Source organism: Microplitis mediator, chromosome 7 (assembly GCF_029852145.1).
Source record: "Microplitis mediator isolate UGA2020A chromosome 7, iyMicMedi2.1, whole genome shotgun sequence".
Taxonomy (NCBI): Eukaryota; Metazoa; Arthropoda; class Insecta; order Hymenoptera; family Braconidae; genus Microplitis; species Microplitis mediator.
In genome coordinates this window covers 22039913-22059502 of record NC_079975.1, presented here as the reverse complement: position 1 = coordinate 22059502, position 19590 = coordinate 22039913, and the positions used below count along the sequence as shown (strand labels likewise).

At 26.7% G+C, this 19590-nt stretch overlaps 1 protein-coding gene across 5 annotated transcripts in view; it reads left to right on the top strand.

Annotated features, from left to right (window-relative positions):
• Positions 1-19590, top strand: part of LOC130671876 (PH and SEC7 domain-containing protein) — a 73082-nt gene that overhangs the window by 31945 nt on the left and 21547 nt on the right. For 3 of the 5 annotated variants that reach the window (XM_057475992.1, XM_057475990.1, XM_057475989.1), the window contains exons 2-4: positions 10473-10539; positions 14618-14671; positions 18463-18874. In XM_057475992.1, the coding sequence (XP_057331975.1) occupies positions 10473-10539; positions 14618-14671; positions 18463-18874 (533 nt within the window). Of the gene's footprint in view, positions 1-5228; positions 5423-10472; positions 10540-14617; positions 14672-18462; positions 18875-19590 lie in introns of those variants that run through there. The other 2 variants (XM_057475993.1, XM_057475991.1) reach the window with 2 other exon arrangements.

The following is a 19590-nucleotide window of genomic DNA, read 5'->3' as shown; positions in this document are numbered from 1 at the left end:
TGAGAATTGAGTAAAAACCAAAGCTGTCATAAAAAATAGAAGAAGAACTACAGCTTACGAATCAATATCTATATATATATACTATATATATTATATATTATATATATAAAGTAACAAAAGCGAGGGTGAAAAAGATAATATTTTATTAAAAAGAATACGGGTTTCACCCTAACGAAAGCTATTGTTGTAACCTATTAATAACTTATTAATATAAATAATATATTTACTAAATTTATCATCAAAACCCAATTTATTTTAATTAAATAAAAAAATTACTCTATCCCTCGAATAAAAAATTTATTTATAGAAGACAAAAATATAAGTAATGGTATAAATAATTGGTAAAGGGTTGCGATAATTAAATTTCATGGTTATATTTTAGTAAAAGATATATATTTTTGGAGTCGGTAATGAATTTTTTTTGGGTTTTAAATAAACCGCGCGGTCGGGTGCATGTGCGTGACATAACACAAAAAGTGTGACGGCCTGGTATGCCCGCGTCCGCGTGTCTTTGACAAAGTATAATATGAAGCGAATTGCGTGCTGTGTGTTCTTTTAACCCATACTACTTGCTGTATAATATAATACTTAACTACACACACCATTATTAGTACATAGATGGCACGTGGTCATGTCGCTGCCAATGTCAATGAGCCAATGACTCATGTGCATGATGTGTCTTTATACTTTTTTACTTTTTCACCATTTTTTAAATTCATTATCCTCATCTTTATTATTATACACTTATTTTTTAACTTTAAACCCATTAAATTTATTGGTATTTTAACATTGAACCCTGAGTTATGACTCACGATACGAATTTATTCAAGTTTTTTTTTTATTTCAAATCCTACACTTGTTTTTTTTTTTTTACAATTTATTTAACATGAAAAATTTTTTGTTGGTCTTAAGAATTGTAATTTAACTTTTGCGTGATTAGAAAGCACTTGGATATTTTATATTTTAAATATAAAAGTATAAAAATAAAATATAGACGGAATTAAAATAAGAATAGAACCCCAATGCTGTTTGTTTTTTATTTTTACCGCAAGATTTGACAACTTGTCACCGCAATGACGTCAAATCATCATAATGTTGGCTGAGGAACGACATTTAAAAATTTACATGGTTAACATAGAATAGATCAAATATTTGAGGAATTTTCGTCTTTGTTTTAGTAATTAGTCATAAATTATAATCCATATTAATTATTTATGCAGACAAAGCAACTGTGGGATAAAAACATCCCAGGGGATCGTTGTCTGGTATGTCGGACTATTAAACTTACATTTTCATCTGGTAAATATACCTCTGCTTGATTTTATCTCATAATTTCTGGTTTAACAGGATCTATTCTGTTCTACTTCACCCGTCATATGCATATGCATTTATAATGAGATAGTAACAGATTTTTTTTATGTTCATATGAGAATTGCACAGTAAAAAATTTTTGAAGTGAACGCGGATTATATCCGAATGAATGCGGACTTGATGATTATTTATTTATTTTATCCCCTTGGAGCGAAATTTACTCTGAATCAGAGTAAATTTGAATGTAAATAAAATTCGTAATCACTCCGGTGGAAAAACAAATTTTTTATTTACTCCGAATGCGGAGTGATTTTTTATTAACTCCGGAACTTCTAGTGAAGGAGTGAAATTGAATTTAAATAAAATCCGTAATCACTTCCGATTTTTCGCAGTGTACACGGAAAAAAATGATGCTCGAAATTTTAATAGTTTGTAGTTTATTTTTGACTTAAAATTAGTATATTTGTATACTAATATCAAACCAGGATCATTATATATTACAAAATGGCTATTATTTATATTAAAATTTGATACACATAGAAGAGCAAAATTTGTAATTTCGTATATTTAAATTAATATGAAAAAGAATCGATAAATTGATATCTACAGTTATTTATTACTATTCAAATAAACATAGAAAAATTTTAAAAATTTACCACTTATTCGATTTATGTATATAATAAATTAATTTATAATAACGAATAAATAACATTTTATATTAATTATTAGTCAATGGGATAGAATTTATAAAATAAGAGTTAAAAGTTTTCGGTATTTTTATGAGCAAAAAATCAGTATCTAGTCTACTAATTTTTCATTTTATTATTTACCACTTATTCGATTTATGAATATTGTAAATTAATTTATAATGATGAATAAATAATATTTTAAGGTAATAATTGATCAGTGATATCGAATTTATAAAATAAAAGTTTGTAACTTTTGCAATTTTCGGCTGGAAAAATCAGTATCTAAGATAGCAATTGTTAATTTGACCAATCATTACTTTTTAATAGATGTATGCCATAAATTAATTAATTTTAACTAATAAGCCACGTATTTATATCTCTAAAAGTAATAATATTTACTTACTTTTTGAAATAATTGATAGTAGTTTTTAGGAATCTACAAAAATTAGTAAACTACTTTGCATTAAGTACATAATAGTACTAATTATTGATAACAGATTTCACTTTTTACTATTATTTAGTAATTTTTAATATTCTTTTTTTTCCGTGTAAAAATACATTTTTTTTTTTCATAAAAAATACATACAGCATAACGAAATTCTTATATCAAGTAATTGAAACATATATAAAAATTAGATTTAAAAATAATTATTATCTTATATATAATAGGAAGTACTTTGTATTATAATATAGTAGACAGTACTTGACATAGAATATCGAGTAAGGAAGTCGATAGTTAACGATAGCAGGTTGTGTTACGTAAAAGAGAATTGGTGTCTGGTTACATGGCCATGGTTTCCCCTCTTCGGTATTACACCATACTTTACATTCTTTTCTCTTCTCCGCTAACAATATCGTTACTTTCAATACAACATACAATTCGCTACTTCAAAAAACAAAAAAAATAACATAATAAATAGTAAAAAAACAAGAAGCTTTAAATAAAAAAAAAATTTCTTCACAAAAAACAAATTCAATATTCTTGTCTATCTCCTTAAATTTTTCACTATTTTTCTTTCTTTCATATACAGAATTCCTCATATATAGTTAAAGATAAGATGCTTTGATTAAAATTCAATATTTTAAAATTGCATTTAAATTAAATTTCCATTAGTGGGTTGCCCTGTTTGAGCCTCTGTAAAGACCTTTTATACTTCTGTCTTTAACTGCAGTTTCCTATTATTTACCATTTTCTAATATCAGCCTTTTAATCCATTATCTGTCTTTACGCTGAAGGAGAGAGGAAGTTTGCCTTTTCATTTCCTGCTTTTCTTCCTGACGCCCTACCTATTTTTTGTGCCGAGGGCCTCCTAGAAAAACCCAAAAAATTTGATCGAGTACAGACGGCCCCTTGTGACGATTTCCTGAAGCAAAGGCCTGGGTCATGGTGAAAAAAAACCTGTTCTTGCCGAGGTTTGAACCCATGTACCCTACGTCACATTGTCAGTTATTAATATAAAATAAAAAAAAAATCCTTTATAAATTGGAATAAATATAAAAATATGTATTTAAAAGTAGGCATTGAAATAAAAATATAATGAAATAAATGTGGTTTTATTTACACGTTTACGTTCTGTCGCTAAAAGCACACTTAGCTTGAGCTTTTAAGATTTCTCAAACATCTGACCTATTAACGTGAAGTCTTTAAAGTTCAAATAATAATTAAATTCATATAATTAATTTACTATAAATTATTTTTTCATATATTTTAAAAATAAAATAATAAACTCTTAGCAAAAAAAATTTAATTGAAGTTTTAAAGTAAATATTATACTTGATAACTTTTAATTAAATATGTATGCACAGTAAAAAAAAATTTTGCAAAAATTAATACAAGACTGTGTATTAGAACGACATTTTACACAAGTTTTTATGTTGTTTTAACATTATTCACTTGTGTAAAAAAAAAGAACATTCAAAAATGTTAAAAGCAACACAAAAAATCCCGAGTCAAAAAAATAGCTTGATTTTGGAGTAATTTTTAAAATTGAAAATAATGCAAGTCTTGTAAGATAAAAAGCAAGTCGTTTGAGTTCTCATTTTTGTATATATGAAAAACATATTTTAAGATATGAAACACATTTGGTTTTGACTAAATTTTCTTATTTGGTACCGATTTACATCAACTCAGTCAATTTACAGTCACTTTGTCTTGGATTTGACAGTTGACTTAAATTTAAGCCAAATCCAAATCAACATTGATTTGAATTTGACTCAAATTTTTAAGTTAGAAAAGTCATAGTAAAGTTAAACAGTAAGTGTAGCCAAAATTAAGTTAACTAAGTCATATACAAGTCAAAAAAAAATATACACAGCTGAAAATTTTGTGTTAAATTTAACACAAATCACATGTCCCAAATGGTCCACTCAATTTTTTGTGCTAATTTAACACATTATACTTGTGTAAAACAATAATACATTTTTAAAACTTATTGAGATCAGATAACGGCTGCCCGATTTCAAAACACAGTAAGGGACAAATTTTTCAAAATCAATTTTTTAGTATTTTTAGTTCCAGCGGAGTCTTGCAGACATGATTCAATACTTATTTCAAAAATTTTGTTTTTGTCAGTTACTGTGTTTTGAAATTGGGCAGCTCATAACACATTCAACTTTAGTTAAATTTACACTTGATGCTATCAAAATATTTAACTATTGAATTTTTATACACAAGAACATAAAATTTTAAACTGCGTGGCAGTCAAAAAAGTCAAAATAAAGTTATTGTTTGACCCGGAATCTCAATATTCTCTGTTACCGGTTCTAAAACTTTTATACATTCAAATTTTATCTGCAACACACGTAAAGTGTTAATTTAAAATTTAAAATGTGTTAACACTTTTTTGGACAATGACACTGAGTAAATGTTACTTTTGTTTCAATTAAAATTTTTTTGTGTTAAAAATGTACTGTTCAAACAACACAAAAACAATATGTTAAATTAACACACGAAAATTTCAAATATTTAAAATAAAATTTTTAACACAGACATTTTTCGATACACAAACACGAGAAATTTTTTGCTGTGTACGTATTGAAAAAAATAATGGCTTTAATTAAAGTGGATAAAAATATATATAATTGTATATTTAAGTGAACAATGTCAATGTTAGGTAGTTATAAATACTATTGGCAAGTAGTGAGCAAAGTAGAAAGAGAAAGATAAATAAAAAAGCTCATGAAAAAGATTGAGGACACGTCAGTGTAACTCGGTAATTCAATAGACATTATACGACGCAATTTATTTATTTGCTGATCAGTAACATATCATAAATATATTTGTTTACTATTTTTTAAATTTTTTTATTGTTTACGAGTTTATTATGTCTATTTTTTCATTATGTAAGAGTTGCTGCTGCAATTACAATTCATCTAAAAGTGATAAATTTGATTATGTTACGTATTTACCACTTGCGGATGAGGTATTTTATTATAATAAATAATAAATTTATAATTTACTGTGGGATAAAAAATTAATTTTCTTCATAATAGCAACTAAAATTAATTTGCAACATTTTTTTATTAACTTTTCTAATTATAAAGTTGGAATGTAATTAAACGAGTGAATACAAAAATTTACTTTTAGTTCGTTTAATTTTATTCAAAATAAAATTATACAATTAAAAATTTAACCTGAGTTTTTACGGAGTTTAATATTTTATTAAATTTTTTAATTAATTATAACAATTTCTGGGGGTGTACCAAAAAACTCCAGTGGACTATTTGGTCTCCATTTTTTTTTTTTTTAATAAATAAAAATTATAAATAAATTAAGAATTGAAAATATTACTTTTGAATTTTTGAATTTAAATCAAAAAGTAAAATTTGAGCCTTGGATGACTTTTTTTTTCATCAGTGTTTTTATTAAATTTCCGGTATCAATCAGTTAAAAATAATAAAATTAGTTTACTGTTCTATCAAAAATATTTATGTGGGATTGCATGATAACCCATAGGAATCCATACAGGAAAGTATGAATTTATTATAAGAATCCAGTGGTATCTCGATTCCCATATGGGAAATACACATGGAAAATTCTAGGTACTGGATTCCCATATGGAAAATCAACACAGGAAACTGGGTATCTGGATTCTCATATGAAAAATCCATATAAAAAACTGTAGGTATCTGGATTCCCATATGGAAATTTAGATACATCGATTTCTTTGTGGGAAATTCTCATAGGAATCTGAGTTTCTATAAAATCCGGAGTATCTAGATTTCTATGTCTATCGTCTATTGACACAAGTATATGAATCCATGGTCGTTATGGGTTACTTTCGATAACAGTAGTCACACAGTGTCCATGATCTGAAACCGTATCTCGGAGATACGGACCTCAAAAAAATAATTATTTCTCTACTTTTTTTGAGTTTCCGCGACAATCCGTCATAATAAACGATAAATGTTCATACCTTTGACAGATATTCCTACACTGAAAAAAATAATCGCTAGCTGCTAGCGATTTTTTTCGCTAGCAGCTAGCGATTTTTAATCGTTAGCTGCAAGCGATTATTTCGCTAGCGGCTAGCGATTTTTTCTTTAGCAGCTAGCGATTTTTAATCGTTAGCTGCAAGCGATTATTTCGCTAGCGGCTAGCGATTTTTTCTTTAGCAGCTAGCGATTAAAAATCGCTTGCTGCAAGCGATTATTTCGCTAGCTGCTAGCGATTTTTTCGCTAGCAGGTAGCGATTAAAAATCGCTTGCTGGAAGCGATTTTTTCGCTAGCTGGAAGCGATTTTTTCTTTAGCAGGGAGCGATTAAAAATCGCTTGCTGGAAGCGATTTTTTCGCTAGCGGGTAGCGATTAAAAATCGCTTGCTGGAAGCGATTTTTTCTTTAGCAGGGAGCGATTAAAAATACTGTTTTTATCATTAAAATATATATATATATATGAATATATGTATATATATATATATATATATATAAATATATATATATATTTATATATATATATTTATATATATATTTATATATATATATATATATATATATATATATGAATATATGTATATATATATATATATATATATATAAATATATATATATATTTATATATATATATTTATATATATATTTATATATATATATATATATATATATATATATGAATATATAAATATATATTTATATATGAATATGTATATTTATAAATTTATTTAACTGATAAAAATAGTATTTTTAATCGCTCCCTGCTAAAGAAAAAATCGCTTCCAGCAAGCGATTTTTAATCGCTACCTGCTAGCGAAAAAATCGCTTCCAGCTAGCGAAAAAATCGCTTCCAGCAAGCGATTTTTAATCGCTTCCAGCTAGCGAAAAAATCGCTTCCAGCAAGCGATTTTTAATCGCTCCCTGCTAAAGAAAAAATCGCTTCCAGCTAGCGAAAAAATCGCTTCCAGCAAGCGATTTTTAATCGCTACCTGCTAGCGAAAAAATCGCTAGCAGCTAGCGAAATAATCGCTTGCAGCAAGCGATTTTTAATCGCTACCTGCTAGCGAAAAAATCGCTAGCAGCTAGCGAAATAATCGCTTGCAGCAAGCGATTTTTAATCGCTAGCTGCTAAAGAAAAAATCGCTAGCCGCTAGCGAAATAATCGCTTGCAGCTAACGATTAAAAATCGCTAGCTGCTAAAGAAAAAATCGCTAGCCGCTAGCGAAATAATCGCTTGCAGCTAACGATTAAAAATCGCTAGCTGCTAACGAAAAAAATCGCTAGCAGCTAGCGATTATTTTTTTCAGTGTAAAACAACCATAGTTATGGCTGCTGGATTCCTATAGGAAACCATATGGGAATCCATCCGAAAACGCCATGTGGGAACCCACATAGAAATCAAGGCTGGATTCTCATATGGATTTTTTTGATAGGGTAATAAGTTAATTGATATTATATTAAAAATTATTCGTATAATTTCGTACTAAATATAGGGGAGGGAGGGGCAAAAGGGGGTACTTAAGAAAATACCAAGTTTTCGAGGACTCAAATACGCTAAATCTTTTTTTTTTTAATGATATTCAAAGTAAATAGAAGAAATTTTCAGTTACCGTTGAAAAAAAAAATTTTTCATTTCTGCGGGCAAAGTGGGGTACCCCCTAAAAAAGGTAAAAAAAAAAAATTTCTGGATTTTAAACGAATTTGATTAAGTTGAATTTTTTTTTAAGTAATTTACATGAAGAAAAATTATATTTTACATGTTTATTGGATACAAAAGAAGAAAAAAAATTTTTAATTTTTATAAAACAAACGTCATTAATATTTTTCAACTGAAAATTGATTTTTGAAAAAGTTTACCAAAAAAAATTCAAAGTAACGCTTAATTATATTTACAGAAGTGATTTTGGAATGTTTAAAAACCATTTAAAATATAAAATTTTTTTTTATCAAATTTTGGAGGTACCCCGTTTTGCCTACCCTACCCCCTTTTGCCCCCCCTTCCCCTATAGACAGTTCAAATTTTATGGTCTATTTATTATCACAAGCAATTTAATTATAAAACCAATTTGATGGATCAATTGATTCAAGTCCACAAGATCAAAACCCATCAATACATTGTTCTATTAGACATAACATCCCATAAACCAGCATCTTAGTTGTATTATATTATGTTATATATTATATATTATATAATATACACATATATTATATACAATAGCTTATTACGGGTCACGGGTCGTAATCACGCGTGGCATATTGTCACTGGGCGTGACGACGCAATTTTGCGGCTCGGTGACCTCACATATATATTAGACTATACCATAACCGTGTAACTAAACGAAACGTTTTGTATATAGTATTTATTTGACAAAAAAAAATTTCTTCAGTTCATAATATTACCAATTATTTAGTATATTATCTTCTCAGCGTGTATTGTCTCTCCCTAATTTATCTGTTAGCGTAAATATAGTAAATCAAACTAATTAATTATCCTTAATTGCTTATCGCAATAAATTCGTTGTAGTTTTACCTCATTAATGATAAATAAATTACAAGTCTGATTAAATTTCTCGGGGTATTAAAATTTTATTTTATTATTGTGACCTTTAAAAAAATTATTTTATCCAATTAAATACTTCATTAGAACTAATTAACTCATTTATTTAATTTAACGCTTTTTTTTTTGGAGTCTATAAAATTATTTGAGTTCGTTTGTGGAAAAAGACTCCAGGAGTTCCCGTGTAAAATTCCAAAAAAATTCGACTTTTGTTGTAAAAGTTAGAAATTTGAGCAAATCTAGAACTGGAAATTGAAATTTTTTCACTTTTGGTATTTAATAGTAAAAGGTATAGTAGATTTAGAACTTTATACGGCTAAATTTTAAGTTAAATGAGAATTCCCAAGCTATGATTCTGAACACGTTTACTTCATTTTTTCCTTTCAATAGAGATTTTAAATTTGATGTTTTTTAACGTTTTCTAAATTAGAATCTCTGGCTTAAAATTCGTCAAATCTCGAACTTTTTTGGAACGGAATTTTTTTACACGAGTTAAGTAACGAAACTATTTTTTCAGATTACATTTTGATATATAGCGTAGCAGTACCATTTTTGGCCACCGCTCGATTTTTGAACTTTTAAAAGTTTATTTTAATTTATAAAAAAGTACAAAATAAAATTTCCATTGCGTGGTAAAAGTACACAGAAAAAAAGGTTTTCTTGGGGTAAAAAATTTTTACTCACCCCAAGAATATTTTTTCGTCCTAAAAAAACTGAAGTTAGCCGACGTTCAATAATTTTTAGATTTTTTTAGAGTCGATAAATTATAAAAAAAAAATAATTTTAAAAAATTGCACCCATAGCTTTTTTAATTTCCTACATGTGCATAATTTTAGTTTTTTTTTTTGCAATTGATTTGTTGAAAAAAAAAAAATCACAAAATTTTTAATTGTCTACTAGTTTCAGAATCATACGATTTTATTTAAATTTTTCAAAATTGGCCCTAAAGTACCCAAAAACCTCTACCCCATATAATGGTATTGATTGAAATATATATAATGCATGACATAATACAACAAATGATTCGAGAGCTTTAATTGTTATTATACATGACTAGACACTTTCTTTCTTTACTCTTGCTCTTATTCAGACAATTTATTATTATTATATCATATGTTATACCCAACCCTATACACTAATATTAATACCTTCCTCGTTACTCTGGCATGGTCTTACTAATGACACGGATGTATAACTAGCACACGTGGACACAACAGAGAGAGAGAGAAAAAATAAATACAGAGCACTAATGTAATGTCTGTACCTGTCACATTGTGCACTTATTACCAGCCAGACAATAACACCAGTTGTCGCGTTCTCTTTTTTTCTCGCACGTGAGTTATACCCTCGATGCGTAGGATGATATTAAAAAATAAAAAAACTATTTTAAAAAATTAAGATGTGGGTTAAGTGATAAGAGAAAAAATGAAAATATATTTAAAGCTGAGCTGAGAGAGATAAATCTTATAAATTTTTTTTTTCTAGGTCGAGGCAGGAGATGTCATTCTCAGGGTAAACGATGTTGATGTTAACCGATTCAGTACCAAAGAAGGTGAGTTTTATTATTTTTTATTTACATTTTTTTTATGACATTTTTATTGTCATTGCATTTTTAAATTACGGAAATTGTTTTTGTCTTTTTCTTTTGTCTCCATTTTATTATTATATATAATTTAATTTATTTTGAAAACTGACAAGGCATAAGATGAAATAAATTTTGAAAGATGTTAACTTCCTAGACGCTTTAATAGATCATTTTTTAAAAAGTAATTAAAATAATTAAAATTGTGAGTGACTGATACTTACAATTAAGGCCAATTAAAAAAAAACAAAAGTTGTTTTCATTCTTAAATTCCAATAAAAAAAATGTTAACTTTTACACTTTATTTTTGTACATAGTAAAAAATATTGTGTTAAAATCAACATGGTCTGTGTGTTAAAAACGATCCACACAATACTGGTGTTATTTTTTAACACAAACTATTTGGGTTGAATTTAAACACAAAATTTGTGTTAAAGTCTCAACGCGAAATTCGGGTAATACGAGAAGTTTATTTAACACTTTTTAAATGTCAGTAGCAACACAAAAAAAATGTTAACTTTTACATTTTATTTTTGCACATAGTACAAAATATTGTGTTAAAATCAATCTAATCTGTGTGTTAAAAACGGTCTACACAATATTTGTGTTATTTTTTAACACAGACTATTTGGGTTGAATTTAAACACAAAATTTGAGTTAAAATCTCAACGCGAAATTCGGTACTACGAGAAGTTAATTTAACACTTTTTAAATGGCAGTAGCGACACAAAAAAAATGTTAACTTTTACACTTTATTTTTGTAGAATGGATATTCAGTAAAGATAATTTATATATTATTTTGAGATTATCAACAGTCACAACAATTATTATTTAACATTAAACTATTGTTTGATAGTAAACAATCTTTTTATTAGAGTCAAGATTTCTAAAAAATCACGTAATATTTAATAGCAGTTGCAAATAGTAAATCAATTAATTTATTTTAAAAAAACAAAAACACATTTCTATTTAGCGAAAAAATAATTTTAACATTAGATTAAATAATTCGAAATTATAACTAAATATTTTTTATTAGTATGATAAAAATTCCAGCTTTTAGTAAATGGTAAATTAAATATATTAATAAAAAAAATTTTTAAGTTAAATTGACATTTATAAAATGTCGATTTCACTTTCATTTTTCTAATAATTCTTCCGTGACTATCGATTTACTTTTTACCATAAATTTTGTGTTAATTTTAAAGTAATACTTGATAAATGTTGATAATTTTAATTTTCGTACCAAGTAACACTTTTAAACTGTTAAATAGTAGATCCATTTAAAATTTCAAAGTAACACAGTGCAATGTCTCGATTTAACACTAAATAATCCCCATAATAATTCAACACTCACCGTTTTCAACGCAGGTACACAATATTTTGTACTCTGCAATTATAAATAATAATTACACTGTAAGGAAAAATGATAAAATTAGTGGTTTTTAAAATTATGGTAATTTTACATATTGTTGCACACAGTGTTCGTGTGTGCTATCAGAAAACTTCAATCATCTTACAGTTGAAAGATAATAGCAATTTAACTTTTAAAAACTGTCATTTTCTTTGTACTTAAGCTTATCTTACAAATGCGATTTAACTTTATTTTTTAACAAAATAAACTTCGCAAAGCCTTCAATAAAAATTTTTTATTGAATTGCGCAACTTTTAATACAAAAAAAATGGAAGCTTATTGCAAATAAAAACCAATGCGTGTTCTGCTCCCATTTAATTTTATTCTTCTTTAATTCGAATAAAATTAATGACCAGTTTGAATAAAAATTTTATGTATGTAAATATTTTAATCATTAATGCGTTAGACAAAGAAAAAAAATTATTGTTTGATTTATTATCAGCACTTGACAAGAAAAACAGTGGAAGGAAGCTATAAAAGAACGTCAAAAAAAAACAATTCGGTGTAATAAATTGTATAGAAAACTTTAATGTACTTTGCAACTACAATTTATCATTGAAAGTTCTGAGGTTTAACTTTAAATCTATGATTAACTGCAAATATATATAAACATATATGTATGTATGCATTTTTTTAGCCTCACTAACGATTATCTGAAAATCTATGGCATATAAAATTTTAATCAAACTGTCATGTTCATATCAGCGTGTCATAATAAATGAAAAACGCGTGCTTTTAATAATTAAACTGTACTGGCACGTAATCGCAATTTTTTTTTAATTAATTAAAATAAATGACGAATTTTGTTATTTTTAAATATTTATTGTGACAGCTTATTTTAATGGATTATTTCATTTTTTTAATATAATTAAAAGTTGGAGAATATCAATTTATATAATGCGTGTTCATATTTATTGTTTGTCTTTTTTGTTAATTATTTTTCGCGCGGGCAATAATGGGATTCGCAAATTAATAAAATAAAAGAAACTTTTAAATTAGAATATTCCCGCTGGTTAAATTTGAGAAATTTTTTATTTTTCTTCAACGAAATTTTGAATTCATTTTTATGTTTATCTAATTTTTTATTTACGTGACAAAAAAATTTATACGAATTACGGGATAGTAAAATATCGCAACCCGCGTTTTTGTCATTTGAGCGGAAGGTGACAATAATTTTTTAAATAAAAACTCAAATCGAAAAAAAAAAAGGCAACTTTATTCTGAATTTTTTCAAATTTCTTTAGCCTTATTTTCAAAATTCTGATAATTTTGAGGAACTCGGGTCAAAAAAATAAAACAAATTTGTGTTTTTTTATTCAAATAGATACTGTAAAAAATCGGAAGTGAATTCGGAGTAATTACGGATTTGAATTGAATCCAAATTTTCTCGGACTTGCGGTTTTGACATTAAAATTTCCTGCATCGACTCCGAATTTAATCTGCGTTCACTCCGAAAATTTTTTACAGTTTATTAATTGGGTCAAGTTTTACCATTCAAGTCAAAAAGTCAAATTTGACTCAAATTTAAGTCAAAAAAATCAAATTCGATATTTTTTTGACCCAGGGGCTTTTCGTTAACCAAAAAAATTACCAAAAATATGCATTCAGCTCCATTCGATACCCGACTTAAAATTTTAACAAGAAGTTAATTCCATTTTTCAAAAATAATCTCCAATTAAATCAAAAAATTTTTCAAACAAAATAATAATTCTCTCCGGTTCAAAAAATCTATTTTATTTCCCTGCCAAATTTTATATCAATCCAAGTGTTCCATTACGGACCACCAAAAAAAAATCTCTCGAGGGTAAGCATGTTCACAAAATCTCGTGTTCTACTGCGGCATTCAATGTCCCTCAGACCAAATAAAAAATTTTCATTGACACATGACAAGTACGTATACTCTATCAACATGTCTATATATAAACGTCTAATTACACATCCGTACGGTAAAATTACATGTAATCCATCTATATAAATAATAAGACGTGTAAAAGTAGATCTCGTAAGCGCGCGCAACACATCGACCTTTCCTGACCTAACGCACAAGAGTCGCAACCCCAGAGCCAGAGTTTCATTGACTTGGTGGGCGTAAGAGAATTCGTACGTGTCTAGTCTGCAGCCGTGACTGCAGTTACATACATTACTGCACATGATTTTCTGGTGCTGGCTCTTCTGTATCATCATCTCTACTATACTCCAATCCAATACAAGTCCGTCGAGTTATTCCTTTAGTTGTGTAGATATCGCCGTAGTGTGAGCGACTAAAACCGCGAGACCGCGAACGAATGAGACAGGATATGTTCACTGTACATATATATAATACGAGTACACTATTATTATTATTATTATTATCATGTATTGAGAGTAGTGTAGTTGTAGTCTGTACAGTAGAGTAGAGTAAACACAAGCAAGTACTGTACTATAAGTATTTAAAGCAAGACAGTGTAAAGTGAGAAAGAGAAAAACGATAACGAGAATAAAGTAAAGAGAAATCTAAACTAAAGCTACGTCGTGAGTTTGGTTCCACACCCAGTCTACAATCGTGCGTTCGTCCCAACACTACGCTTATAAAAATTTACTATATTTTATTCAAGTTATTAATTAATTCATTAATTAATTATGTTTTATTAATTGCAGTGCTCAAATGTCTTCGACTCTCCTCCGATCCCGTTACCCTGAAACTTCGAAGGGGTGAGTATTTTTATTCAAATTAATTATTAGTAAAATAATGTAGTTTTTGAATTATAAATTATTTTAAAGTCAATATTTAATTATTAAATAATTAATTTATGGTATTAATTATAATTTAGTGAAAAATTAAATTAAATATTTACTCCGATATTTTATTTAATTTATTGATTGGATTAATGATTACAAATAATTATTTTAATAATTGACTGATAAAAGCGTCGGTATGATCACTTGTATATTTATTACATTTCCGGTGCAATAATTTCAAATATGGTTTAAATTAACAATTTCACGGTTAGTAATTATTGTACATACAAATTATTATTATTATTATAATACAGCAGACGTTGATTGTTCATAAGGGATTCAAATGGATTAATAATAGTTAAAATAATGAGTTAGGAAGTGAAAATCGGGTTAAAATTTTTGAAATAAAAATAAAAAATGATATGAAATTAAATTTTCGTACATTGGTAATTTAAAATGAATAATAATATAAAAAAATTTCGGAAATTTTCAAAATTTTAAGAATTATGTAGAATAGCTTTTGCTAAATTAATAAATAATACATTAGTATTATTGTTATTGATACTATGATTATTATTATTATCATTATTGTTATTACTATTAGTAGTAGTATTATTATTATTATTACCACTATTATTATCATTATTGTTGTTATTGTTCGTATTATTATTATTATTATTATTAGTATTATTAGTCGTAGCATCAGTAGTAGTAGTAGTATTAGTATTATTATTAGTATTATTATTAGTATTATTATTATTATTATTAGTCGTAGCATCAGTAGTAGTAGTAGTAGTAGTATTAGTATTATTATTAGTATTATTAGTATTATTATTATTATTATTACCACTATTATTATTAGTAGTAGTATTAATATTATTATTAGTATTATTGTTATTATTACTGCTACTATTATCATTATTATTATTATTATTATTACCACTATTATTATTAGTAGTAGTATTAATATTATTATTAGTATTATTGTTATTATTACTGCTACTATTATCATTATTATTATTATTATTATTATTATTATGCTGTGTATAGTAATAATAAATGTATATCCAATTTATCCATTGTCATTTTATATAAACTCATAAAAAATAATATCTTTTTACTCCCTTTTATAATAATTTTACTCTTGCTGACTATATTACGTCTCACTGCATATTATATCTCATCTGTACATTTGCCTTTTGCTCTAGATGACACTTTTATTTGACCTTTAATACCGTCTCCATTATGTCCATATATATATATATATATATATATATATTATGGATATGTAGATAGATATTGTTAGTAAATATTAAATCGGAATAGTATATTGTCATATTATCATAGATACTACATATATAGTAGTTTATATGTTATTCTCTATATATTGAATGTAATGTAACTGACACATTTGCCCTGGTTACCCAAACTCAGCGAGTTAACATAATATACAACATGTTCACACATATATCTATCTATGTATGCATGTATAAAGTTGCTTTCAAACATTTCTTGCTATTGGGTGGGGCGCCAAAACTCCTGATATGGACGGCAATTTCATATATTGATCTTCATAATACAATAGTAGAACGATAAAATTTACAGACCGTAAAATAAACAATAATTTAAATCTCATTATCCAAATAAGTGAATTTTATTTAAAAAAAAAAAATATCATTTACAAATATATAATAATCATGGTGGCCACATTCCTGGAAATTCTGGAAATGCCAGAGAATTATAAATATACTGGAAAAATCAGGGAAAAGTCAGGGAATTTCGTCACAAAGCTGGAAAAATTTTAACTTTCTTTTCTTTTGACTGAAAAAATTCGATAAATTTTTTTTCTGTCGAAACTGTTCAAAAAGTGGCGGGCGCGAACAAGATTGTAAAATCATCTTGAAAAAAAATTAGTAGAAATTTATTCCAATAGTGAAAAAATGAAGCAGTTTGAATTTAAAAGGCTGTTAGAAAAAAAAAGTCTTAGTAGAAACCAATCGTCAGGATCTTCAGCTATTAACATCCACATTGACAAGTTAAAAAACCAAAAACATTAAAAGTATACACAAGTATTGAACTAATAAGTTTCACTATATTTATTATTCGCGTACTTGATTAATATTTTATTGATATTCTATAAAACGTTCTTATTTATGAAATTTATTATAGTGAAAATGAAAAGTTTATTTATATTTTATTATAGAGTAAGTTATATAAAAACACAGATTTTAAATAAAAAATAAAAAATAATTCATTTAATAAATAAAAAAAACCTATGAACGTTGACAAATAATAAAATAAAGTTTCATTTAACGACAATGATTGATTATTTATTGAACTGACTTGTACCATTTTATTTTGAATTAAATAAATATTTCCAATTATTTAATATTACTGCATATGGTCAGGGAATTTTTTAATTATTTTACTGGAACACCTGGAAAAGTCAGGGAATTTCGGTTTCAAAAATCTGTGGTCACCATGTTAATTGAGGTTTATTTTTGTCAGTTAAGTATCGAGTAATAAATAAATAAATAAAAGTAAAAATAATTTTAAAAGCTCGGCGTGACACTGAGAATTTATTTAAATTTTATCAGTAGATAGAGGAATCTGTTGTAGGCTTTCATTCAGAATAATGATAAGGTTGGTTGTTCTCTATAGAAATACACACGTTTTGAGAGACACGTGGGATGAGATAAGTTGACGTAGACAGACTGATATGAAAGAGAAAAGAGGGAAGAGATGGGATTGTATATTGAGTAAGAGTGTGCGTGTAAGAGATGTAAAGAGAATTATATTATTTTTCTTTATTTAACTGGTGAACATATGTGTATTATGTGATTCATATTTTACATCGATTTGCTATTAATAAATCGATAGATTGTCAGCAATGAAATATTTCATATTTTATTTCAGTTGTCGTTTTAATTTTTAAAATCACGGTCGTTTTTGTAAAATGGAAGTGAGTTAATTTTTTTTTTTTAATGGAAAATTAAAAATTTGAATTTTAAATTGTTGATATATAAAAGTGATGTCATATATATTTATATAAATTACTAAAGATTAATTTTAAATATTAATCATACATTTTATGTTTATAAATTTTTTTTTATACGTCACTGGTTCATATAGAGACCAAATTTATAATTTAAAATTTCTTAGTAACGAAACCATTTTTAAAAATTTCAATTTTTTTGTATCGTATTATAAAAATGATTGATTCTATTATTTTAAAATTAAAACTGTTAAATCTGGCAGCTGTGATAGCAGACACTGATAAAAAAAATCTTTATAAATTGATGATAAATTTTTATAGATAAAATCACTCGTCACTAATTTTTTTTATTTCAATCGTCAATTTAAATAAATACAATTTTTTTAAAATACTTTTTCATATAAAAATATATATTTATTTATCTACAAATTATCGTAAAGTAAAACATGTTTTTTTCTTATCTATAAAAATGGCGCGCAAAATAGATTTACTAGAAATAGTTTATATGAATTTTTTACACAGAAAAAAAATTTTTCTCGCCTTCAGAAAATTTTTCTTTTTAATTTTTTATAAAAAAAATTTTTACTCGTATCAAAAAATCTTTTTTTTCTGTGTAAAATAAATTTTAGCCGAGTTAAAAAATAAAATTTTTTATTACTCATATATTTTTTAAGTTTATATTAATAATTTATATTTTTATTTAGCATAATGTGACGTTATTTAGGTCACATACTTGAAGGCTCATCTTAAAGTCATTATTAACTTGCAGATCCGGCAATAAAAGCGCACGTGAAGCGACTGCTGTCACCGGGACAGGGAATTTGCGAGGCCGAGCTGTCAACAAACAGTTGCCCGTCCCGAGTTGTGGGTGTCGATAAAAATTCCCATAATAACACAACGACAAATTCATTAGCTACCAAGACATTGGGCAACTGTGAGGATAAAAATAATATTAAATCAGTAAATTGTATATTTGATAATAATTCATCAGATAATTCATTACCATCAGTTGAAAGTGTTAATCAGTATGCTAAAAGAAGTAATGGATCGTACAGTGACGCCTCGGGCTCATCAGAGTTTGAGGCACTTCTTCCATCAGCCGACAGCTTCAAAGAGGAGGAACGAGCCCAGTGGGAGCCTTTGTCTGGTGAAAAATTTACTAAACAAAAAAATACACCAAGGTAATAATTTTACTAATTACTTACACAGAGTCAATGTAATCTGTGTGTTAAAAACGGTCTACACTATACTTGTGTTATTTTTTAACACAATTTGGTTTGAATTTAAACACAAAATTTGGGTTAAAATCTCAACGCGAAATTCGGGTAATACGAGAAGTTTATTTAACACTTTAATTTTAGTAGCAACACAAAAAAAATGTTAACTTATACATTTCATTTTTGTACATAGTAAAAAATATTGTGTTAAAATCAACCTAATCTGTGTGTTAAAAACGATTCACACAATACTTGTGTTATTTTTTAATACAGACTATTTGGGTTGAATTCAAACACAAAATTTTTGTTAAAATCTCAGCACAAAATTCGGGTAATACGAAAAGTTAATTTAACACTTTTTGAATGTCAGTGGCGACACAAAAAAAATGTTAACTTTTATATTTTATTTTTTTACATAGTAAAAAATATTGTGTTGAAATCAACAATTATCTGTGTGTTAAAAACGGTCCACACTATACTTGTGTTATTTTTTAACACAGACTAATTGAGTTAGATTCAAACACTAAATTTGTGTTAAAATCTCAGCACAAAATTCGGGTAATACGAGAAGTTAATTTAACACTTTTTAAATGTCAGTGGTGACACAAAAAAAATGTTAACTTTTACACTTTATTTTTGTAGGATGGATATTCAGTAAAGATAATTTATATATTATTTTG